The 20,639-nt window shown below is 41.8% G+C and overlaps 1 protein-coding gene across 1 annotated transcript; it reads right to left on the bottom strand.

The window, feature by feature from the left end:
* Nucleotides 1–1,403: 1,403 nt before the first annotated feature.
* Nucleotides 1,404–20,325, bottom strand: LOC110490786 (collagen alpha-2(IX) chain-like). Its single transcript, XM_036957079.1, has 25 exons — nt 20,199–20,325; nt 19,269–19,295; nt 19,035–19,094; nt 16,842–16,967; nt 14,974–15,045; nt 14,852–14,887; nt 14,693–14,752; nt 13,159–13,203; nt 12,835–12,870; nt 12,195–12,230; nt 12,054–12,110; nt 11,783–11,854; nt 11,529–11,600; nt 11,390–11,425; nt 11,181–11,261; nt 11,017–11,070; nt 10,869–10,922; nt 10,552–10,614; nt 10,192–10,254; nt 9,924–10,040; nt 8,661–8,738; nt 8,469–8,522; nt 8,295–8,343; nt 7,578–7,808; nt 1,404–1,966 (listed from the first exon to the last, which is right to left on the bottom strand). The coding sequence occupies exons 13-25, from the start codon at nt 11,565–11,567 to the stop codon at nt 1,947–1,949; spliced, it is 939 nt and encodes a 312-aa protein (XP_036812974.1). The 5' UTR covers nt 11,568–11,600; nt 11,783–11,854; nt 12,054–12,110; nt 12,195–12,230; nt 12,835–12,870; nt 13,159–13,203; nt 14,693–14,752; nt 14,852–14,887; nt 14,974–15,045; nt 16,842–16,967; nt 19,035–19,094; nt 19,269–19,295; nt 20,199–20,325; the 3' UTR covers nt 1,404–1,946.
* Nucleotides 20,326–20,639: the final 314 nt, after the last annotated feature.

Below are 20,639 nucleotides of genomic sequence, written 5' to 3'. Positions count from 1 at the left end.
TTCAGTCATAGGCTAGGTTGTAGCAACCTCATGATGGGTACAAGGAAAATGTGAGTATCATGTAGTAGTAGGGTGAATGGAATATGAATGAAAGTCTTACAATATGCTGTAATAAAAAAATTGTCCTCCCTCATCTTTAAGGGCACCGACCCTCACTGACACACGCAGTGGTAAAGGAACTTCATAGACTCATTGTTGTGATTCACTGACACACGCAGTGGTAAAGGAACTTCATAGACTCATTGTTGTGATTCACTGACACACACAGTGGTAAAGGAACGTCATAGACTCATTGTTGTGATTTAATGACACACATTAAAACAGTAAATACTCATTATCAATTCACATGAACAGTGCCATTGGTGTAGATTCATGTACCAATACAATAAACATATTTCAGTAGAATCAGGGTTTAAGTGTTAAAAACTCTTTCAGTAGTATCAGGGTTTAAGTGTTAAAATCTTGTTCAGTAGTATCAGGGTTTAAGTGTTAAAATCTTGTTCAGTAGTATCAGGGTTTAAGTGTTAAACATATATTCAGTAGTATCAGGGTTTAAGTGTTAAAAATTATTTCAGTAGTATCAGGGTTGAAGTGTTAAAAACAACTAGAACAAAATGATGCACTTAGAAGTAGTACTATAGAATATGCTATACTATAGTACTATAGAATGTGCTATACTATACTATAGTATTATAGAACGTGCTATACTATGGTACTATAGAACGTGCTATACTATAGTACTATAGAATGTGCTATACTATACTATAGTACTATAGCATGTGCTATGCTATAGTACTATAGCATGTGCTATACTATAGTACTATAGAATGTGCCATACTATAGTACTATAGAATGTGATATACTATAGTACTATAGAATGTGATATACTATAGTACTATAGAATGTGCTATACTATACAGAATGTGCTATACTATACTACTATAGAATGTGATATACTATAGTACTATAGAATGTGCTATACTATACAGAATGTGCTATACAATAGTACTATAGAATGTGATATACTATAGTACTATAGAATGTGCCATACTATAGTACTATAGAATGTGCCATACTATAGTACTATAGAATGTGCTTTACTATAGTACTATAACATGTGCTATACTATAGTACTATAGAATGTGCTATACTATACTATAGTACTCTAGAATGTGCTATGCTATAGTACTCTAGAATGTGCTATACTACAGTACTATAGCATGTGCTATACTATAGTACTATAGAATGTACTATACTATAGTACTATAGCATGTGCTATACTATAGTACTATAGAATGTGCTATACTATAGTACTATAGCATGTGCTATACTAAAGTACTATAGAATGTGCTATACTATAGTACTATAGCATGTGCTATACTATACTATAGTACTATAGAATGTGCTATACTACACTATAGTAATATAGAATGTGCTATACTATAGTACTATAGAATGTGCTATACTATAGTACTATAGAATGTGCTATACTATACTATAGTAATATAGAATGTGCAGGCTACCTTTTGATTAAATCATGAAAGAACACATTCATAACATTCACATGGTGAGTCAACTGTAATTGGCATAGTCCATAGAAAATACAATAGCTGTATTAGACCTGGGTTCAAATACTTGAAAAATAATTTGAGCGTTACCTTAAAAGACTGCCTGGAGTCCCAGATGGGCAGGGTTTTGCAGTTTTGGGACTTTTCTATTGGGTAATTAAGCCAGGCAAGCTCAAACAGGCACAGATAAAGCATTTTGAATGATTTTGCAAATATATGAAACCCATGCAGCTTTGCTCTATATGGGCATTTCTCTCAAGTGTGGAAAATCATTAGTTTACTTTAAATATTTAAAAAATCCAGATCTGCACAAAAATTCGAACATTTTACACTGTGGCATTTACAAAAAAAAGAATTGTCTTGATTGGCGGCTCCCTCTCACCTTCTAGGCTCAAGACCTGTGAAGAAACAATGAATGTGTTATGTAATGCAACAATAGCGTACTGCCCCTCCTTTGAGATTGCATTTGTGTGTGCCAGACTGACGTCAAATACAATTGTCAAACGGCAAGCTAAATCAAGTGCACTTCAAATAATGTGTTTGACCAGGCTGTCTGGTGTTTGCCCATGTTTATCCCAAGATTCACAATGGCTGTCTAGATCACCTCTCTCTTTTCTAGTGCCAGCTCCGGCTAGTCTGATTGGTTCCTTCCATCTTTGACCCCTTCTATTCCTGAATACCAACCTTGGCCCTGATTGATGGTGCATTCAAGTGCTGCATTTTCTTTTAGGAAATGTACTGTTGGTAGTTGTCAACGGACATGCTAGTTGTCACAATGGACATATTTAGAACATATGTACATAACCATTAAAAAGACAAGATCTCAACTGGCAGCTTCATTAAAACTTCTTAGGGCTGCAATCCCGTTAACGGGATGATATGACAACAGCCAGTGAAAGTGCAAGGCGCCAAATTCAAAACAACAGAAATCTCATAATTAAAATTCCTCAAACATACATGTATCTTATACCGTTTTAAAGGTAATCTTGTTGTTAATCCCACCACAGTGTCCGATTTCAAATAGGCTTTACAACGAAAGCACCACAAACGATTATGTTAGGTCACCACCAACTCACAGAATAATTCAGCCATTTTTCCAGCCAAAGAGAGGAGCCACAAAAAGCACAAAGAGATACAATTAATCACTAACCTTTGATGATCTTCATCAGATGACACTCATAGGACTTCATGTTACACAATACATGTATGTTTTGTTTGATAAAGTTCATATTTATATAAAAAAAATCTCAGTATACATTGGCGCGTTACGTTCACTAGTTCCAAATACATCCGGTGATATTGCAGAGAGCCACATCATTTTACAGAAACACTCATTATAAATGTCGTTAAATACAATTGTTAGACATGGAAATATAGAAACACCTCTCCTTAATGCAACCGCTGTGTCAGATTTCAAAAACACTTTACGGAAAAAGCACACCATGCCATAATCTGAGACGGCGCTCGGAAAAAATAAAATTATCCGCCATGTTGGAGTCAACATAAATCAGAAATCACATTATAAATATTCCCTTACCTTTGACGATCTTCATCAGAATGCACTCCCAGGAATCCTAGTTCCACAATAAATACTTGATTTGTTCGATAATGTCCCTTATTTATGTCCAAATAGCTACTTTTGTTAGCGCGTTTAGTACACAAATCCAAACGCTCGTGCAGGTCCATCCGAACATCAGACGAAAACTACAAAAAAAAGTTATATTACAGGTCGAAGAAACTTGTCAAACTAAGTATAGAATCAATCTTTAGGATGTTGTGATCATAAATCATAAATTCCAACCGGAGAATTCCTATGTCTGTAGAGAAGCCATGGAACGCAGGTCGCTATCATGTGAAATGCGCATGACCAGGACCTGGCTCTCTGCCAGACCATGTACTCAAGGAGCTCCCATCCAGCTCCACAACACAGTGGAAGCCTCATTCAAGTTTCTAAAGACGGTTGACATCTAGTGGAAGCCCTAGGAAGTGCAACTTTATCCATATCCCACTGTGTATTCAATAGGGGCTGGGTTGAAAATCTACCAACCTCAGATTTTCCACTTCCTGTTTGGATTTCTTCTCAGGTTTTTGCCTGCCATATGAGTACTGTTATACTCACAGACATCATTCAAACAGTTTTAGAAACTTCAGAGTGTTTTCAATGCAATGCTAATAACAATATGCATATATTAGCAACTGGGACTGAGGAGCAGGCTGTTTAGTCTGGGCACCTTTCATCCAAGCTACTCAATACTGCCCCTGCAGCCATAAGAAAATAGTACCCGCAAAACATCAGTCTCAACGTCAGCAGTGAAGAGGCGACTCCGGGATGCTGGGCTTCTAGGCAGAGTTCCTCTGTCCAGTGTCTGTGTTATTTTGCCCATCTTGATCTTTTATTTTTATTGGCCAGTCTGAGATATGGCTTTTTCTTTGCAACTCTGCCTAGAAGACCAGCATCCCAGAGTCGCCTCTTCACTGCTGACGTTGAGACTGGTGTTTTGCGGGTACTATTTAATGAAGCTGCCAGTTGAGGACTTGTGAGGCAGCTGTTTCTCAAACTAGACACTTGAATGTACTTGTCCTCTTGCTCAGTTGTGCACGGGGCCTCACACTTTTTCTATTCTGGTTAGAGGCCGTTTGCGCTGTTCTGTGAAGGGAGTAGTACACAGCGTTGTACGAGATCTTCAGTTTCTTGTCAATTTCTCACATGGAAGAGCCTTCATTTCTCAGATCAAGAATAAACTGAAGAGTTTCAGAAGAAAGTTCTTTGTTTCTGGCCATTTTGAGCCTGTAATCGAACTCACAAATGCTGATGCTCCAGATACTCAACTAGACTAAAGAAGGTCAGTTTTATTGCTTCTTTAATCAGAACCACAGTTTTCAGCTATGCTAACATAATTGCAAAAGGGTTTTCTAATGATCAATTAGCCTTTTAAAATGATAAACTTGGATTAGCTAACACAACGTGCCATTGGAACACAGGAGTGATGGTTGCTGATAATGGGCCTCTGTACCCTTGTGTAGACATTCCATTAAAAATCAGTCATTTCCAGCTACAATAGTCATTTACAACATTAACAATGTCTACACTGTATTTCTGATCAATTTTATGTTATTTTAATGGATAAAAAATTTGATTTTCTTTCAAAATTAAGGACATTTCTAAGTGACCCCAAACTTTTGAACGGTAGTGTGTATGTCTCATTCCCAAATCTCCTCTTGTCATTCCCTAGTCATCCCTAGCGGATCCCGAACTCTCCTCTGCTTCCCAAATCTCCTCTTGTCATTCCCTAGTCATCCCTAGCGGTTCCCGACCTCTCCTCTGCTTCCCAAATCTTCTGTAGTTATTCAAATAGAATAAAATATTTCCTTTATCGGTCCATTTGGACTGAAACGTCCTTATTGTTTTTCTGTCACAGTACCCAACCTGCCTCTGGAGCAATTAGGGGTAAAGTGCCATGCTCAAGGGCACAAAGGCGCTAGACAGCACATGGGATATTGAAGCCAGTAACCCTCCGGCTGTTGGTTCACCTCCCCCCAGATGTCCCCTGTAAACTGAGGGATTCCTCCTTGTCAACTCTAACCTGGAGACTACTACCGGCACCAAGTAGTTCCCTACCTCTCCTCTCTTTCCCACACCACCTCTGACATTCTTGTTTGGTGTTGAAGCGGTTGTGGTTGCCCTCACAACCCCCGTAGACAAACGGCCGGCACTCCCCGGAGTGGGGGTGGTAGTACCACAGCAGGACATGCTCCCAACATCCCCCCTCTGACATGGGCAGCAGGCAGGGGTCAGGGGTCAAGTCTAAAGCAAAAGTAGAGATAATATAACCTGGTCACAGATCTGTTTGTGCCAAACATGACGATGACTGTAGGAGCTAGACAGCACAAACAGATCTGGGACCAGGCTAATCACTAAATTATAGGAGTTAAGTAACAGATAATTAAGAAAAGCTCTTCTGAGGCATGTTTGACAAGAGTGAACACGTTCAAAAACACGTAGAATTAGGAATATAATCCTCAGTGAATTAAAATCCTTTGTGGAAACCAAAAAAATAATATCCATTGTGCTGTGATATCAAGCGTATGAGTCATTGTTAGATCATCCATTAATTAAGTGAATAATGGTTTTTCATAGTTTTGCCTTTCAATGTGGGTTGCACATTCATTCATAAATTCTAGCGCACAACAACACACACACTCTTATCTTTCTCATCCCGCATTGTGCCCCATACACTCCCTCCTCATTACAAACTAATATAAGGGAGAGACAGAGAGAGAGAAAAAAAATGGAGAGAGACAGAGAGACAAAGATGAAGAGAGAGAGAGAGAGATCGAGAGAGAGAGAAAGGGGGAGAGAGATAGAAAGATAGGGGAGGGGGGTAGGGAGAGGGAGAGAGAGAGAGAGAGGGAGAGACAGATAATAAAATGGAGAGAGACAGAGAGACAAAGATGGAGAGAGAGAGAGAGAGAGGGAGAGAGAGAGAGAGATGGGGGAGAGAGAGAGGGAGGGAGAGAGAGAGAGAGAGACAGAGGGAGGGAGGTAGAGAGAGGTCGGGAGAAAGAGAGAGAGAGAAAGAGGGAGGGATTGAAAGCGAGAGAGTGCAAGAGAAAAAAATACAGAATCAAAATGAGAAGAGGAGAGGAAGAAGCGGGAACAAGAGGAAGAGAAAGACTGAGAGAGAAAAGAGAGAGATGGACAGGAAAACAAGTTCCATTCATTCACCTGATGAGCGTGGCCCGACACCTGGAACCCTTCTTCTCCTGTGCCTCAGTCCCCAATCCGCTCCCCTGTTGGCTCCAGAGTCTGAAGAGAGAACTCATTAGTTTACAGAAAGACAGATTCAACTATTTATTACTAAGTGGGGTCTGCTGCGTCCCACTCCTCTAATCAACACACAGGGCCCTTGATAAATGTCAACTCTATTGGCCCTGGTCAAAAGTATTACACTATACAGGGAATGGAGTGCCATTTGGAATACAGCCGTGGTCTGCAGACTCGGCACTGACCCTCTTAAGTCTGTCCGACTGACTTGGTCTGTTGGTTCATACTGGAGGATGAACAGGGAGACATGGAGGAAAGGATGATGAAAGATGGAAATGTCTACGAATCTCCAAGTCGGATGTTTGTCTGTGACTGATACATTTTGCATGTAAAATACACTGCATTTACGGGGAGATTATGGAGTTTGTATTATATTCTTATTTAACTTTCTTTTATCAGGCAAATCAGGTCTGGTGTAATGGAATCAATGTAATACTCCCAAGAGTGAAAACCCTGCCCATCTGGCACACCAGGCAAGTTCAATCAAACGCTCAGAGCATTTGAAAATATCAAATATTTTGGAACTCAGGTCATATATACCTGTAGATTAAGCTAGATGTCACGATCCCGGGCGCGGGATTACACTTAACAATGGACACATTGACATTGACAGGGGCAATGTGAGCCTTTGATTATTTCCGATCTCTTTGGTTCAATGGAACCTGAAATAGGGATTCAAATGGGATGAGAAGCCCAGTAGCCTAGGGCTGGCTAGCCTAGGGCTGGCTAGGATAATGACCCGCGATAACACTGTGTTTTGATTGCTTTTTTTCTGCCTCTCTCTCTCTCTCTTTCCCTCTGTCTTTGTCCTCGTCTTTTTCTACTCACAGTAATAAAGCACTCAGAATGGAGAGTCTAGCTTCAGGGTTGGGGTCAACTCTGGAGGTTAGTAAAAAGATGGATAGGATATTAGATTGGTCAAATAGGTGGGGGATGAACGATACGTCTCTGTGGATATTTGTCTGGAATCTCGACCCGAATAAGAACCAATCCCACAGTTTAAAAATAACTTTATTCAACATTCGTGACAGACAAGAGACGTTTAGGTTTTCTTCTGTGTAAAAAAGTGTGGCTATGCTGTACAGGAATGGAAAGCAGCATCGCATCGGGACCAGGGGCATAAATGTGGTCAGGAGCTTGGACCGCCACACCAGATACGGCACAAACCTCTAACTTTGACTTACCGGTAAGGTTGTCATCACCTGGGGTCCCCTCCTCTTGCAAGGGGATGGGGGGAGGAGTGGTTGATCCTACCAGCTCCTTTACAAGTCTATTCTTGTCCTCTTCCTCCTCTCCCATCTCATCCTCAGGTAGGCTGCGAGTGAACATGGATACAGGCTCGTCCGGTTTCCTCTCAAACAACATGCTCTCAGCATCCGGGTCCTTGGACTTCACCACAAACTTCTCGTCCATCCCTGCAACAACCACAGACAGAATAGTCAGTGTTCCCTACCATTGAATAAACATGAGCCTTAAACAGGCTTTTACTGGATTCAATTGACAATTTCACACCTGGCCTGGAAACTAACGGAGGAAATTTGATATGATATGTTGACATAAAACGAATTCTCTACTTTAATGATGTTCACTACGGATAAGGCAACAATGCCTTTCTCCTCAAAGTTGTGGAGGTGTAAACTAAAGACGCGTTTGGCCCTGTGGTTGTAGGGCCCTATGGGTTTTGGTGGGTGGCATGATGGTTTATGAGTCTGGTGTTTGTGAATGACTCCGGTCGGTCACGGTGTCCCCTCTCTCAACGGGCCATTCCACAGAGAGGGCACACCAGATGGCAGAACACACAGGGGTGCCATGCCGCAGCAGTGGGAGTTTTGGAATGTAGAACCGACACACAGCCACACAGACCTGCATGCGCACACACAGCAAAACACAGAAACACTCACCGCACTGGTTCACAACCTCTTGGTTGACCAGATCCTTCACCTCCTCGGCCTGAAAACAGAGAGAGTAGAGTGCTGCTTAGACCTTGTCTTCAACCAAGCTGTCTGTCAATACAAATATGTCTTAGGCCAGGCAGGTGTGAAACGTGTGTGTGGGAATAAGTAAGATGTATTTACAGAGAGTCCGGGTTCCCCTTTCTGTCCCTTTAGTCCCTCATTTCCCAGCTCTCCCTGGAAAAGACACAGTGGTTATTATCACAGCAATTATTACTGTCACCCAGCCTAGTGACAGTAACTCCCATTAGGTATTGATACATGAACAACAACGTGTGTGTGAGTGTTATGTGTCTGGTCTATGAAGTAGCTTACACTGCCTCCTCTTTGTCCCGGACTTCCAGGTGGTCCTGTCTGACAAGGCTTCCCTCTGCCTCTCCTGCCCCTCTCTCCCTGGGACAACAACACAGCAAAATGGAGAACGCTCTTACTCACACAGGTGCTGCGCGTGGTAGTGAGCCCACGCACATGTGCTCTCACAGGCACATGCACAAACAGGCAGGCACACAGATAGACACACACAAAGATAGACACACACACACACACATAGTCACACACACACATAGTCACACACACACACACACACACACACACACACAGGCACAAATAGACAACACACAGTACACACGTACTTCCCAACTACGTATTTCCTTATAACGTAGTTCCCTACTTGGGGCGGCAGGGTATCCTAGTGGTTAGAGCGTTGGACTAGTAACCGGAAGGTTAAATCGGAAGTTCAAATCCCCGAGCTGACAAGGTACAAATCTGTCATTCTGCCCCTGAACAGGCAGTTAACCCACTGTTCCTATGCCGTCATTGAAAATAAGAATTTGTTCTTAACTGACTTGCCTAGTTAAATAAAGGTAAAATAAAAAACTACGTACCTCCTTATTACGTACTTCCCTACTACGTAGTTGCCTAAATAAAGCTCAACCTGATCATTAGGCTTACCTTGCCCCTCTAGTTATCCTATAAATATCAAACATATCCAGATGTTTTGTGATAAAACGTCCCATAGGAACGTCATTACATCCTTTCCATCCCTTTTCTCCTATCAACATCAAGAGGCTGCTAATTGTGGCTGAAAGGACCCATTAGCATAGAGGTTTGGTTAGCGTTCCCGCCGCATCAGAAAATAGACCCATTTCTGTGTCTTAATTATGCTTCTATTCTATTCCTTCCTATGCGCTGCTATACATAGGAATGTTGACTACTGCCTGTCTATCTACATATCTGACAGGCATTCTGCTAGGTGGACAATGTGCCTGACAGAATCAGGCTTGTTTTATCTAATCATCACAATGTGTGGTTCTTTTTTTATTTTCGTGAAAAGTGGATTTTTTTAAGGTGCACTCTGACTGGGTTAAACTATGTTTTGGGGTTGGTGGACTGTGGTTAGAAAGAAAGAAAGAAAGAAAGAAAGAAAGAAAGAAAGACAGAAAGACAGACAGACAGACAGACAGACAGACAGACAGACAGACAGACAGACAGACAGACAGACTTCAAATGTTTGTTTTTATTTTAGTTTCAGTTTTCGTTTACTATAATAACCTTGACTGGAGGGCAACCTCAATCTACCTTGGTTCCTGTCTCTCCCTTGGACCCATTTCGTCCTGGTCGCCCCTCCGCTCCATCACTGCCTGGTGTCCCTGCTGACCCCTTAAACCCAGGGAACCCTGGGAAACCAGTGGCACCCTGCACAAGACAGGGACAACATGAATGGTGCATGATGGAAGAAAAACATAACGCTTCAACAACTACATGAATATTTCCACATTCCTCTGTAGTACATAGACTATTAATAGTCATCATTTCAATAGTGTTTTTACATGTGATTTGAACCAACCTTCTCTCCTTTTAGTCCTGGTGCTCCCTCTACTCCATTGATACCCCCGTCCCCTTTTTCACCCTGCACATCACAATCAACACTTTTCAGAAGACTAGTGAGAATGATTTTGATTTGTGTGTGTATAAATAATAAATAAATAATTAGGCTGTGCTTATATTTGTCCTACTTTACGAGTGTGTATGGAAATGTATTTTCTTGCATATCCCAACTCCATGAGGCACCCTCAGAGAGTGGTGTGTGTGTGTGTGTGTGTGTGTGTGTGTGTGTGTGTGTGTGTGTGTGTGTGTGTGTGTGTGTGTGTGTGTGTGTGTGTGTGTGTGTGTGTGTGCGTGCGTGCGTGCATGCGTGCGTGCCTACCTTCCGTCCTGTGAGTCCATTGAGCCCTGGATGTCCTGGGGTTCCAGAAATACCCATCTCTCCCTGTGTCAAACAACGATTAAATATTTACATTTTCACTGAAACTGTGTCTGAAACTGTGCAACCATTGACCATAGTCTGACAGTGGCCTACTAGGTTAGACAATTGAACCGTATACTAAATTGTATGCAGCGTGTGGCAGCTAGTTGGCACTACTGTAAACCTTTACTTGTGCAGGTCAGTGGTACTGACGATACTTCCTGGAGCACATTGTGTTGTTGTGATCATTGTATTGAGTCCCACAGCAGGGAACTCACCTTTTCTCCATCTAGCCCAGTGCTTCCTATGCGTCCAGGTAGGCCTCGGAATCCCTGTGCAACAACCACAACCGACACCAAGAGTTACCTTTGATCATTGCATTACCATCTCATTAACATGCCCAATGCATTAGGATCAAGCCCTGACCTTCACTCCTGTTTGCCCAGTATCCCCTGGTAAGCCAGGTTCACCTCTGTCACCCTAGGAATAGAATACCAGAACGGAACAGAATTACTGTATAATGAATCACAGATGACAGGTTCTATTTGTCTAGACTCTAAATTCTATGCTCTATGCCACACTCTCCTCACCTGATCTCCCTTCTGTCCCTGGAGTCCCATATCTCCTTTGGCTCCTGTGGCTCCGTCCAATCCATCGTCCCCGTTACGACCCTGTGACAACAACAAGCCAATCAACAAAGCCTGTTTTTGACCTCATGCCAAGCCACCATAGTATATATACAGTTATACAGATACTGTTTATATATTAAACTGTTAAAGTGTGTTAGATAAATACCCACCACTTCTCCATTGACTCCAGGCTCACCAGTATCTCCCTGGAGGCACAGAGCAACAGTGAGCATACACATAGCAGCATAGATCTGATAACAGTGGTTCCATGTAGCCTGTAGATAGATATATGCTGTATTTCCTGCTGACCTTTTGGCCCACTGATCCACGGACCCCAAACAGCCCCATGGCTCCTTTGGCCCCTGCCTCTCCTTTGAGGCCCTTCAGATGGAGAACAGACACAAAGCTGAATGTGAGAACACTATGTTCTTTGGCTGCCATGTTTTGGAAAATGTATTTTCTCTTTCTGTTGTTGTTTGTCTCTCTTTCATTACATCTTTTAACAATCTTTCTTTTTCTCTTTTTCCACATAAAATGTTCTGTCATCAAGCATTAGGAAGCACCTTGAACCCCGGGGGCCCATCCTCGCCCTTCTCTCCTTTATCTCCATCGAAACCTGGGGAGCCTCGCTCTCCCTAAAACAAACAAAAACAGATGAACAGCGTCTTAAAGGGGAAAACACACAAAGTGAAAATGCTAAATCTGTCTCTCTAAAATAACATTTCTTTAATGAGGATTGCTCTGGAAATAAAACTAGAATTCAAAATACATTGTGGAGGACTTGTTTTAGGGGACTTGTTTTATGGGACTTGTTTTAGGGGACTTGTTTCTCACCCCTTCTCCTTTTAAGCCCTTGTAGCCTCTCGGTCCCTGGATTTGGAGGGGGCTTCCCTAAACATTAAGAACGTACATCATCTATGAATTAATCATATACAAAATACTGTTTGTGTAGTACTTATGTCATGTTTGGCTTACCCTTTCTCCTTGTATTCCTGCTAAACCTCTGTCGCCCTGTGAAAATATGTTTTATGAAAGGAATCAATGGCTTATAACATTCATACAATAATTGATTGATTGATTGACAATATTTGTATTTTAGTGTCATACACCAAATGGTGCCCGGCCTGTATGGGCTTATGAGACACTATTCATTTGAAGTCTGTGTGTAGAAAACACAAACTATATACCATATGGCTGTATCAGGTAGTTACATAAAAACATTGACTCTTCATTTTCAGTGTCCACATCCCTATATACATAGCAAAATGGACTGAAGTGAATTGAAATAGACTGGCCACATGGTGAGCGTTGAAACATGTTTCAAAAAGAAGGTTCTATAGAGGGTTTGAAGAGACAGACGTGACTAGAGTGATGACACTTCAATAGAACGAGAAGAGAATTTGACGGAACGATGAAACACCGGGCTGTCAAAACCATCTTTAAAACGGTGTCTGAAGTAAAAATATCTAGAGTATCTGGAGAACCTGAGTGGACGTATGAGGGGATGAAAATCTAAAATATCAAAGCATTTAGTAAGACCCACTCAATCGCATACATTTGTAAAATATAGTCCACCAAAATGATCATGTCATCAGAGAAGTAACCGTCAACCTACCTTTGCTCCTTTGCTGCCCGGGAAGCCCTTTGGACCCTAAGTAAAAGAGGTCAAAGGTAAAGGTAGCTATGAAACAAATGTCCATTAACTGCATGACTGTACCAGAGGAGGCTGGTGGCAGGAGCTATAGGAGGACGGGATCATTGTAATGTCTGGAATGGAATCAATGGAACAGTATCAAACACATCAAACATATGGAAACCACGTTGGACTGCGATACATTTATTCCATTCCAGACATGACAATGAGCACGTCCTTCTATATCTCCTCCCACCAGCCTCCTCTGGACTGTCCATGTCATGAAAGGTGATGATGTTAACTCACAGTGTGTCCTGGGGCTCCTAAGACTCCTGCAATGCCCTTTTCACCCTGTCACAAACAAAACACATCACAAATATTATACTGAACAAAAAGAGAAATGCATCATGCTAAAATGTCAAAGATTTTACTGAGTTACACTTCATATGAGGTCAGTTGGTATCATATGAGGTCAGTTGGTATCATATGAGGTCAGTTGGTATCATATGAGGTCAGTTGGTATCATATGAGGTCAGTTGGTATCATATGAGGTCAGTTGGTATCATATGAGGTCAGTTGGTATCATATGAGGTCAGTTGGTATCATATGAGGTCAGTTGGTATCATATGAGGTCAGTTGGTATCATATGAGGTCAATTGGTATCATATGAGGTCAATTGGTATCAGTCAATTTAAATCAATTCATTAGGCCCTAATCTATGGATTTCACATGACCGGGATTACAGATATGTATCTGGATCAGAAAACCAGTCAGTATGTGGTGTGACCACCATTTGCCTCATACAGCGCTACACATCTCCTTCGCATAGAGTTGATCAGGCTGCTGATTGTGGCCTGTAAAATGTTGTCCTGCTTTTCAATGGCTTTGCGAAGTTGCTGGATATTGGTGGGAACTGGAACACGCTGTCGTACACATTTATCCAGAGCATCCCAAACATGCTCAATGGGTGACATGTCTAGTGAGCATGCAGGCCATGGAAGAACTGGGACATTTTCAGCTTCTAGGAATTGTGTACAGATCCATGCAACATGGGGCTGTGTATTATCATGCTGAAACATAAGGTGATGGTGACGGATGAATGGCACGACAATGGGCCTCGGCATCTCATCAGGGTATCTCTGTGCATTCAAATTGCTATAGATAAAATGTCTGCCCATACCATAACATACCATAACCCCACTGCCACCATGGGGCACACTGTTCACAACGCCATACAGGTGGTCTGCGTTTGTGAGGCCGGTTGGGCGTACTGCCAAATTCTCTAAAACGAAGTTGGAGGTGGCTTATGGTAGAGAAATGTTATTATCTGGCAACAGCTCTTGTGGACAATCCTGCAGTCAGCATGCCAATTGCACACTCCTCAAAACCTGAGTCATCTGTGGCATTGTGTGTGACAAAACCGCACATTTTAGAGTGGCCTTTTACTGTCCCTGTGTAATGATAATGTTTAATCAGCTTCTTGATATGCTACACCTGCCAGGTGGATGGATTATCTTGGCAAAGGAGAAATGCTGACTAACAGGGATGTAAACACATTCGTGCACCAAATTTGAGAGAAAAAAAAAAAATTCTGGGATCTTTTATTTCAGCTCATGAAACATGGGACCAACACTTTACATGCTGTTTTTATATTTATGTTCAGTGTAAATGTGTGCATATTGTGCCATCCTGTTGTGACAAACAGCTTTTCCATATTTTACAATGCTGCCTAGGATCTCTCTCTGAGGTTAAGTCCATCTCTCTGAGGTCATTAAGTCCATCTCTCTGAGGTAATTAAGTCCATCTCTCTGAGGTAATTAAGTCCATTGTTCCATCTCACCCTGCGACCTGTGATCCCGACCACACCCCTGGCCCCTGGTTCCCCCGGGATACTGTCGCCCTGTTGGGAACAACAAGAAGTGAGTGCTAATGTTATTATCTCCTCATATACAACATGACAACGACAACAACACCACCACCAAACAGGCTATTGTCTTACCTTTTCTCCTTTCGTCCCAGGTAGACCAGGTGGACCCTTTGGGAAACAGAAAGCATCCATTATGTTACATGATAACCATAGGAAGGCAAACAATGACTAGGGCAAGTTATATTTCACCATACCTCTATTCCTGGTGTCCCTTTAGCTCCTGGAGTCCCGGGTGATCCATTCTTACCCCTTCTACCCCTGTCTCCCTACAGATTAACAAAAACAGTACACATCATACTTTATCACAATTATCTTCCTACTTAGTAGGCAGAATTCTTGCTCTTTGAAAACATTCATCTTTGTTCTGGGTTTCTGGCTATTGGTGAATTTGATATAAATTTGTCTGCAACATTTTTTGGACTACGTGATCTGACCAGGAAATAGACTAAAACTACAAGGCCAGGAGTTTCTTAAAACTACAGTACAAGGTGTTGAGTTTATTAAAAGTACAGTACAAGGTGTTGGGTTTATTAAAACTACAGTACAAGGTATTGGGTTTATTAAAAGTACAGTACAAGGTGTTGGGTTTATTAAAACTACAGTACAAGGTGTTGGGTTTATTAAAACTACAGTACAAGGTGTTGGGTTTATTAAAAGTACAGAACAAGGTATTGGGTTTATTAAAAGTACAGTACAAGGTGTTGGGTTTATTAAAAGTACAAGGTGTTGGGTTTATTTAAACTACAGTACAAGGTGTTGGGTTTATTAAAACTACAGTACAAGGTGTTGGGTTTATTAAAACTACAGTACAAGGTGTTGAGTTTATTAAAACTACAGTACAAGGTGTTGGGTTTATTTAAACTACAGTACAAGGTGTTGGGGGTATTAAAACTACAGTACAAGGTGTTGGGTTTATTAAAACTACAGTACAAGGTGTTGGGTTTATTAAAACTACAGTACAAGGTGTTGGGTTTATTAAAACTACAGTACAAGGTGTTGGGTTTATTAAAACTACAGTACAAGGTGTTGGGTTTATTAAAACTACAGTACAAGGTGTTGGGTTTATTAAAACTATAGTACACGGTGTTGGGGGTATTAAAACTACAGTACAAGGTGTTGGGTTTATTAAAACTACAGTACAAGGTGTTGGGTTTATTAAAACTACAGTACAAGGTATTGGGTTTATTAAAAGTACAGTACAAGGTGTTGGGTTTATTAAAAGTACAAGGTGTTGGGTTTATCAAAACTACAGTACAAGGTGTTGGGTTTATTAAAAGTACAGTACAAGGTGTTGGGTTTATTAAAAGTACAAGGTGTTGGGTTTATTAAAACTACAAGGTGTTGGGTTTATTAAAACTACAGTACAAGGTGTTGGGTTTATTAAAACTACAGTACAAGGTGTTGGGTTTATTAAAAGTACAGTATAAGGTGTTGGGGGTATTAAAACTACAGTACAAGGTGTTGGGTTTATTAAAACTACAGTACAAGGTGTTGGGTTTATTAAAACTACAGTATAAGGTGTTGGGTTTATTAAAACTACAGTACAAGGTATTGGGTTTATTAAAACTACAGTACAAGGTGTTGGGGGTATTAAAACTACAGTACAAGGTGTTGGGTTTATTAAAACTACAGTACAAGGTGTTGGGTTTATTCAAACTACAGTACAAGGTGTTGAGTTTATTAAAACTACAGTACAAGGTGTTGAGTTTATTAAAACTACAGTACAAGGTGTTGGGTTTATTAAAAGTACAGTACAAGGTGTTGAGTTACTTATAGATACAGTACAAGGTGTTGGGTTTATTAAAACTACAGTACAAGGTGTTGGGTTTATTAAAAGTACAGTACAAGGTGTTGGGTTTATTAAAACTACAGTACAAGGTGTTGGGTTTATTAAAAGTACAGTACAAGGTGTTGGGTTTATTAAAACTACAGTACAAGGTGTTGGGTTTATTAAAACTACAGTACAAGGTGTTGAGTTTCTTATAACTAGAGTACAAAGCCTTCCAGTAATCAGGACAAACTCCTTGCCCCAGGTTGAAGGGATGGTCGGGGAGCTCCTCACCTCTCTCCCCGCCTCTCCTGGGTCTCCTGGTTGGCCCCTCAAGCCCTGAGAACCTGGAATACCGGGGTTACCACGGATACCCTGGATACCCTGAGCACCAGAAGGCCCCAGTTCACCAGGCTCACCCTGACAGAGGGAGAAGGACAGACATGCAGAAACAGACAGAAAGAGAGACAGACAGGCAGACACAGACAGACAGAGAGAATGAGACAGAGATAGAGAGAGACAGACAGGCAGACACAGATATAAAGAGAGAATGAGACAGAGATAGAGAGAGACAGACAGGCAGACACAGACAGAAAGAGAGAATGAGACAGAGATAGAGAGAGACAGACAGGCAGACAGGCAGACACAGACAGAAAGAGAGAATGAGACAGAGAGAGAGAGACAGACAGGCAGACACAGACAGAAAGAGAGAATGAGACAGAGATAGAGAGAGACAGACAGGCAGACACAGATAGAAAGAGAGAATGAGACAGAGATAGAGAGAGACAGACAGGCAGACACAGACAGAAAGAGAGAATGAGACAGAAATAGAGAGAGACAGACAGGCAGACAGGCAGACACAGACAGAAAGAGAGAATGAGACAGAGATAGAGAGAGACAGACAGGCAGACACAGACAGAAAGAGAGAATGAGACAGAGATAGAGAGAGACAGACAGGCAGACACAGATAGAAAGAGAGAATGAGACAGAGATAGAGAGAGACAGACAGGCAGACACAGACAGAAAGAGAGAATGAGACAGAAATAGAGAGAGACAGACAGGCAGACAGGCAGACACAGACAGAAAGAGAGAATGAGACAGAGATAGAGAGAGACAGACAGGCAGACAGGCAGACACAGACAGAAAGAGAGAATGAGACAGAGAGAGAGAGACAGACAGGCAGACACAGACAGAAAGAGAGAATGAGACAGAGATAGAGACAGATAGGCAGACACAGACAGAAAGAGAGAATGAGACAGAGATAGAGAGAGACAGAAAGGCAGACAGACATAAAGAGAGAATGAGACAGATAGGCAGACAGACAGAAAGAGAGAATGAGACAGAGATAGAGAGAGACAGATAGGCAGACAGACAGAAGGAGAGAGAGACAGACAGGCAGACAGACAGAAAGAGAGAGAGACAGACAGGCAGACAGACAGAAAGAGAGAATGAGACAGAGATAGAGAGAGACAGATAGGCAGATAGACAGAAAGAGAGAATGAGACAGAGATAGAGAGAGACAGATAGGCAGACAGACAGAAAGAGAGAATGAGACAGAGATAGAGAGAGACAGATAGGCAGACAGACAGAAAGAGAGAATGAGACAGAGATAGAGAGAGACAGATAGGCAGACAGACAGAAGGAGAGAGAGACAGACAGGCAGACAGACAGACAGGAGAGAGAATGAGACATAGATAGAGAGAGACAGATAGGCAGACAGACAGAAGGAGAGAGAGACAGACAGGCAGACAGCCAGAAAGAGAGAGAGACAGACAGGCAGACAGACAGAAAGAGAAAGAGACAGACAGGCAGACAGACAGAAAGAGAGAATGAGACAGAGATAGAGAGAGACAGAAAGGCAGACACAGACAGAAAGAGAGAATGAGACAGAGATAGAGACAGATAGGCAGACACAAACAGAAAAAAGAGAATGAGACAGAGATAGAGAGAGACAGACAGACATAAAAAGAGAAGGAGACAGATAGGCAGACAGACAGAAAGAGAGAATGAGACAGAGATAGAGAGAGACAGATAGGCAGATAGACAGAAGGAGAGAGAGAGACAGATAGGCAGACAGACAGAAGGAGAGAAAGAGAGTCAGGGGGACAAAGGTAGAAAGGTATTGTCATTTTTTTGCATTGCTCTAATTACTACACTGATATAACTACAATGATAATTCCCTTGCAGTTATTAATTCCATATGTTCTAGTGTTTTTGCTTTGTAAATGGAAGATAACAACAATTGATAAATGAATAGAAAAAGAAAGAGACAATCCCAGAGAGAGGGGGATAGCTAATAGGAGACAGATAAGGACCGTGTTGGTATTTCTCTAGCAGCTACTGAAGTTCAGTGTTTCCTCTAGGCTATTGTATCTCCATAGCAACAATCCGGCCCTCAGGTGACAAAATTGTCAATTGAAGCCAGTTAAAGCTAAATAGATTTAGACCAAGTAGAAGGCAGAGCTAAGTGATGGTGTGGGAGTCTACCTTAGTTCCAGGTGGACCAGCCTGTCCCACAGGACCTCTGTGGCCAATACCTGGCTCACCCTAAAAACACAACAATGTCAATAGGAAAGGTTTGATTTGCTAATATACAGAACAGTGTGCAGGAGTCATTCTAGTTAGATATTTCAATAAATAAGAATAGTTCAATGTTCAAAACATGAAAGACCTTGTTTCGGGCTTTGCTCCATCACATGACTGAATTGGAAAAGCATTTACCTTGTGTCCCTTTTCACCAAGTTCCCCCTGGAAGAACGAAGAGAATTGTCAACAAATCAGTGACAAAGTGATTGTTATTCAAGTTCATTCTCTCCATATGTCTCTGTCTGCGTCTCGTGCACCAGAATAGTACCATCACATTCAGACAGCCGGAGAGAAAAAAAAAGAGTTTTTCAAGGATATGTTTTGTATCGATGCTGCCAGCTAACAGACGGAATTATTAATACCACATGATTAATCCACTGTGTCATGAGGGGATCAGAAATAGAACTCTGGGGACATCAAAGACCAACATTCTGAGCTCCGCTGGTTTGACTGACAGGAGAGCAGAGAGACATGGACAAACTTATAGGGGAAGATGTGGGTAGGTAAATAGGTGTGTGTGTGTGTGTGTGTGTGTGTGTGTGTGTGTGTGTGTGTGTGTGTGTGTGTGTGTGTGTGTGTGTGTGTGTGTGTGTGTGTGTGTGACACTGATAATGAGATGTGGGTACGTAAATAGGTGTGTGTGTGTGTGTGTGTGTGAGAGAGACACTGATAATGAGATGTGGGTAGGAGGGGAGCGAGGATACGTTTGATGTTGTGACCTGGTGACATTGACACTGTGTACGGGTGTAAGGACAGATTGGGTTGACATTACATTAAGGTACCCTTTATTAAAGGTGTGTCTTCATTTCTAAGAGAGCTATAGACTGTAAAGCATGTAGTTCTAGTCATGTTGGTGGTGTGAACTGTCTGCCATGCACAGGGTATCACTGATCAACACATGAATAATGCATTGTCTACAAACTTCTTATACAGCCTTTACAAACGGTGTATAAAGGATTCCTTATTGCAACGTGGTACTGTAGAGATACGGGGGCAGATTCAGGACATCTTGTTCTTTCACTCCATTTAAAGACACTGTTTTATTTGAAAATGATTGGTAGTTACCTTCGGTCCCGGAAGTCCATTTTCACCCGGTGCGCCCTTTAGACAACAGAAGGAACCACTCAAAAAGGAACACAAAAAGGAACCTGATAGAAATGCGTGATAGATGACGGTAACAGGACAGGAGCTTTCATCATGTCATCTTCACAGCACTTTGATTGTGTGTTTACCATCAAATAGTCATATTCTGGCCCTGGATAGGGTCTTACTCCTCCTTCCTCCTCGTACTCTCCTTGTCTTCCGCTCTCTCTTTCCATCTCCTGCCTCCGTCTCTCCCACTCCTCTCTCTCCCTGTCCAGGTCTCTGCCTCCCTCCATCTCTGTTCTCTCACTCTCTAGTTGTCTCTCCCTCTCTATTTTCTCCCTCTGCAACTCCAGCTCTGCTTCCCTCTCTTTTTCAAGCTCCATCCTCTCTCTCTCCATCTCCATCCTTTCCCTCTCTCTC

Source organism: Oncorhynchus mykiss, chromosome 21 (assembly GCF_013265735.2).
Source record: "Oncorhynchus mykiss isolate Arlee chromosome 21, USDA_OmykA_1.1, whole genome shotgun sequence".
Classification (NCBI taxonomy): Eukaryota; Metazoa; Chordata; class Actinopteri; order Salmoniformes; family Salmonidae; genus Oncorhynchus; species Oncorhynchus mykiss.
This window is presented reverse-complemented; position numbering and strand designations above follow the sequence as displayed.

Bases quoted from the DNA above. Each gene is read 5' to 3' on its own strand.
- LOC110490786 (XM_036957079.1), bottom strand. From the start codon at position 11,567: ATGGGGCTGTTTGGGGTCCGTGGATCAGTGGGCCAAAAG. The intron at 10,041-10,191 runs GTTGGTTCAAAT...TGTCTTGTGCAG, and splicing joins CAGGACTAAAAGGAGAGAAG to GGTGCCACTGGTTTCCCAGG. The intron at 8,523-8,660 runs GTAAGCTACTTC...TGTCTTTTCCAG, and splicing joins CGGGACAAAGAGGAGGCAGT to GGAGAGCTGGGAAATGAGGG.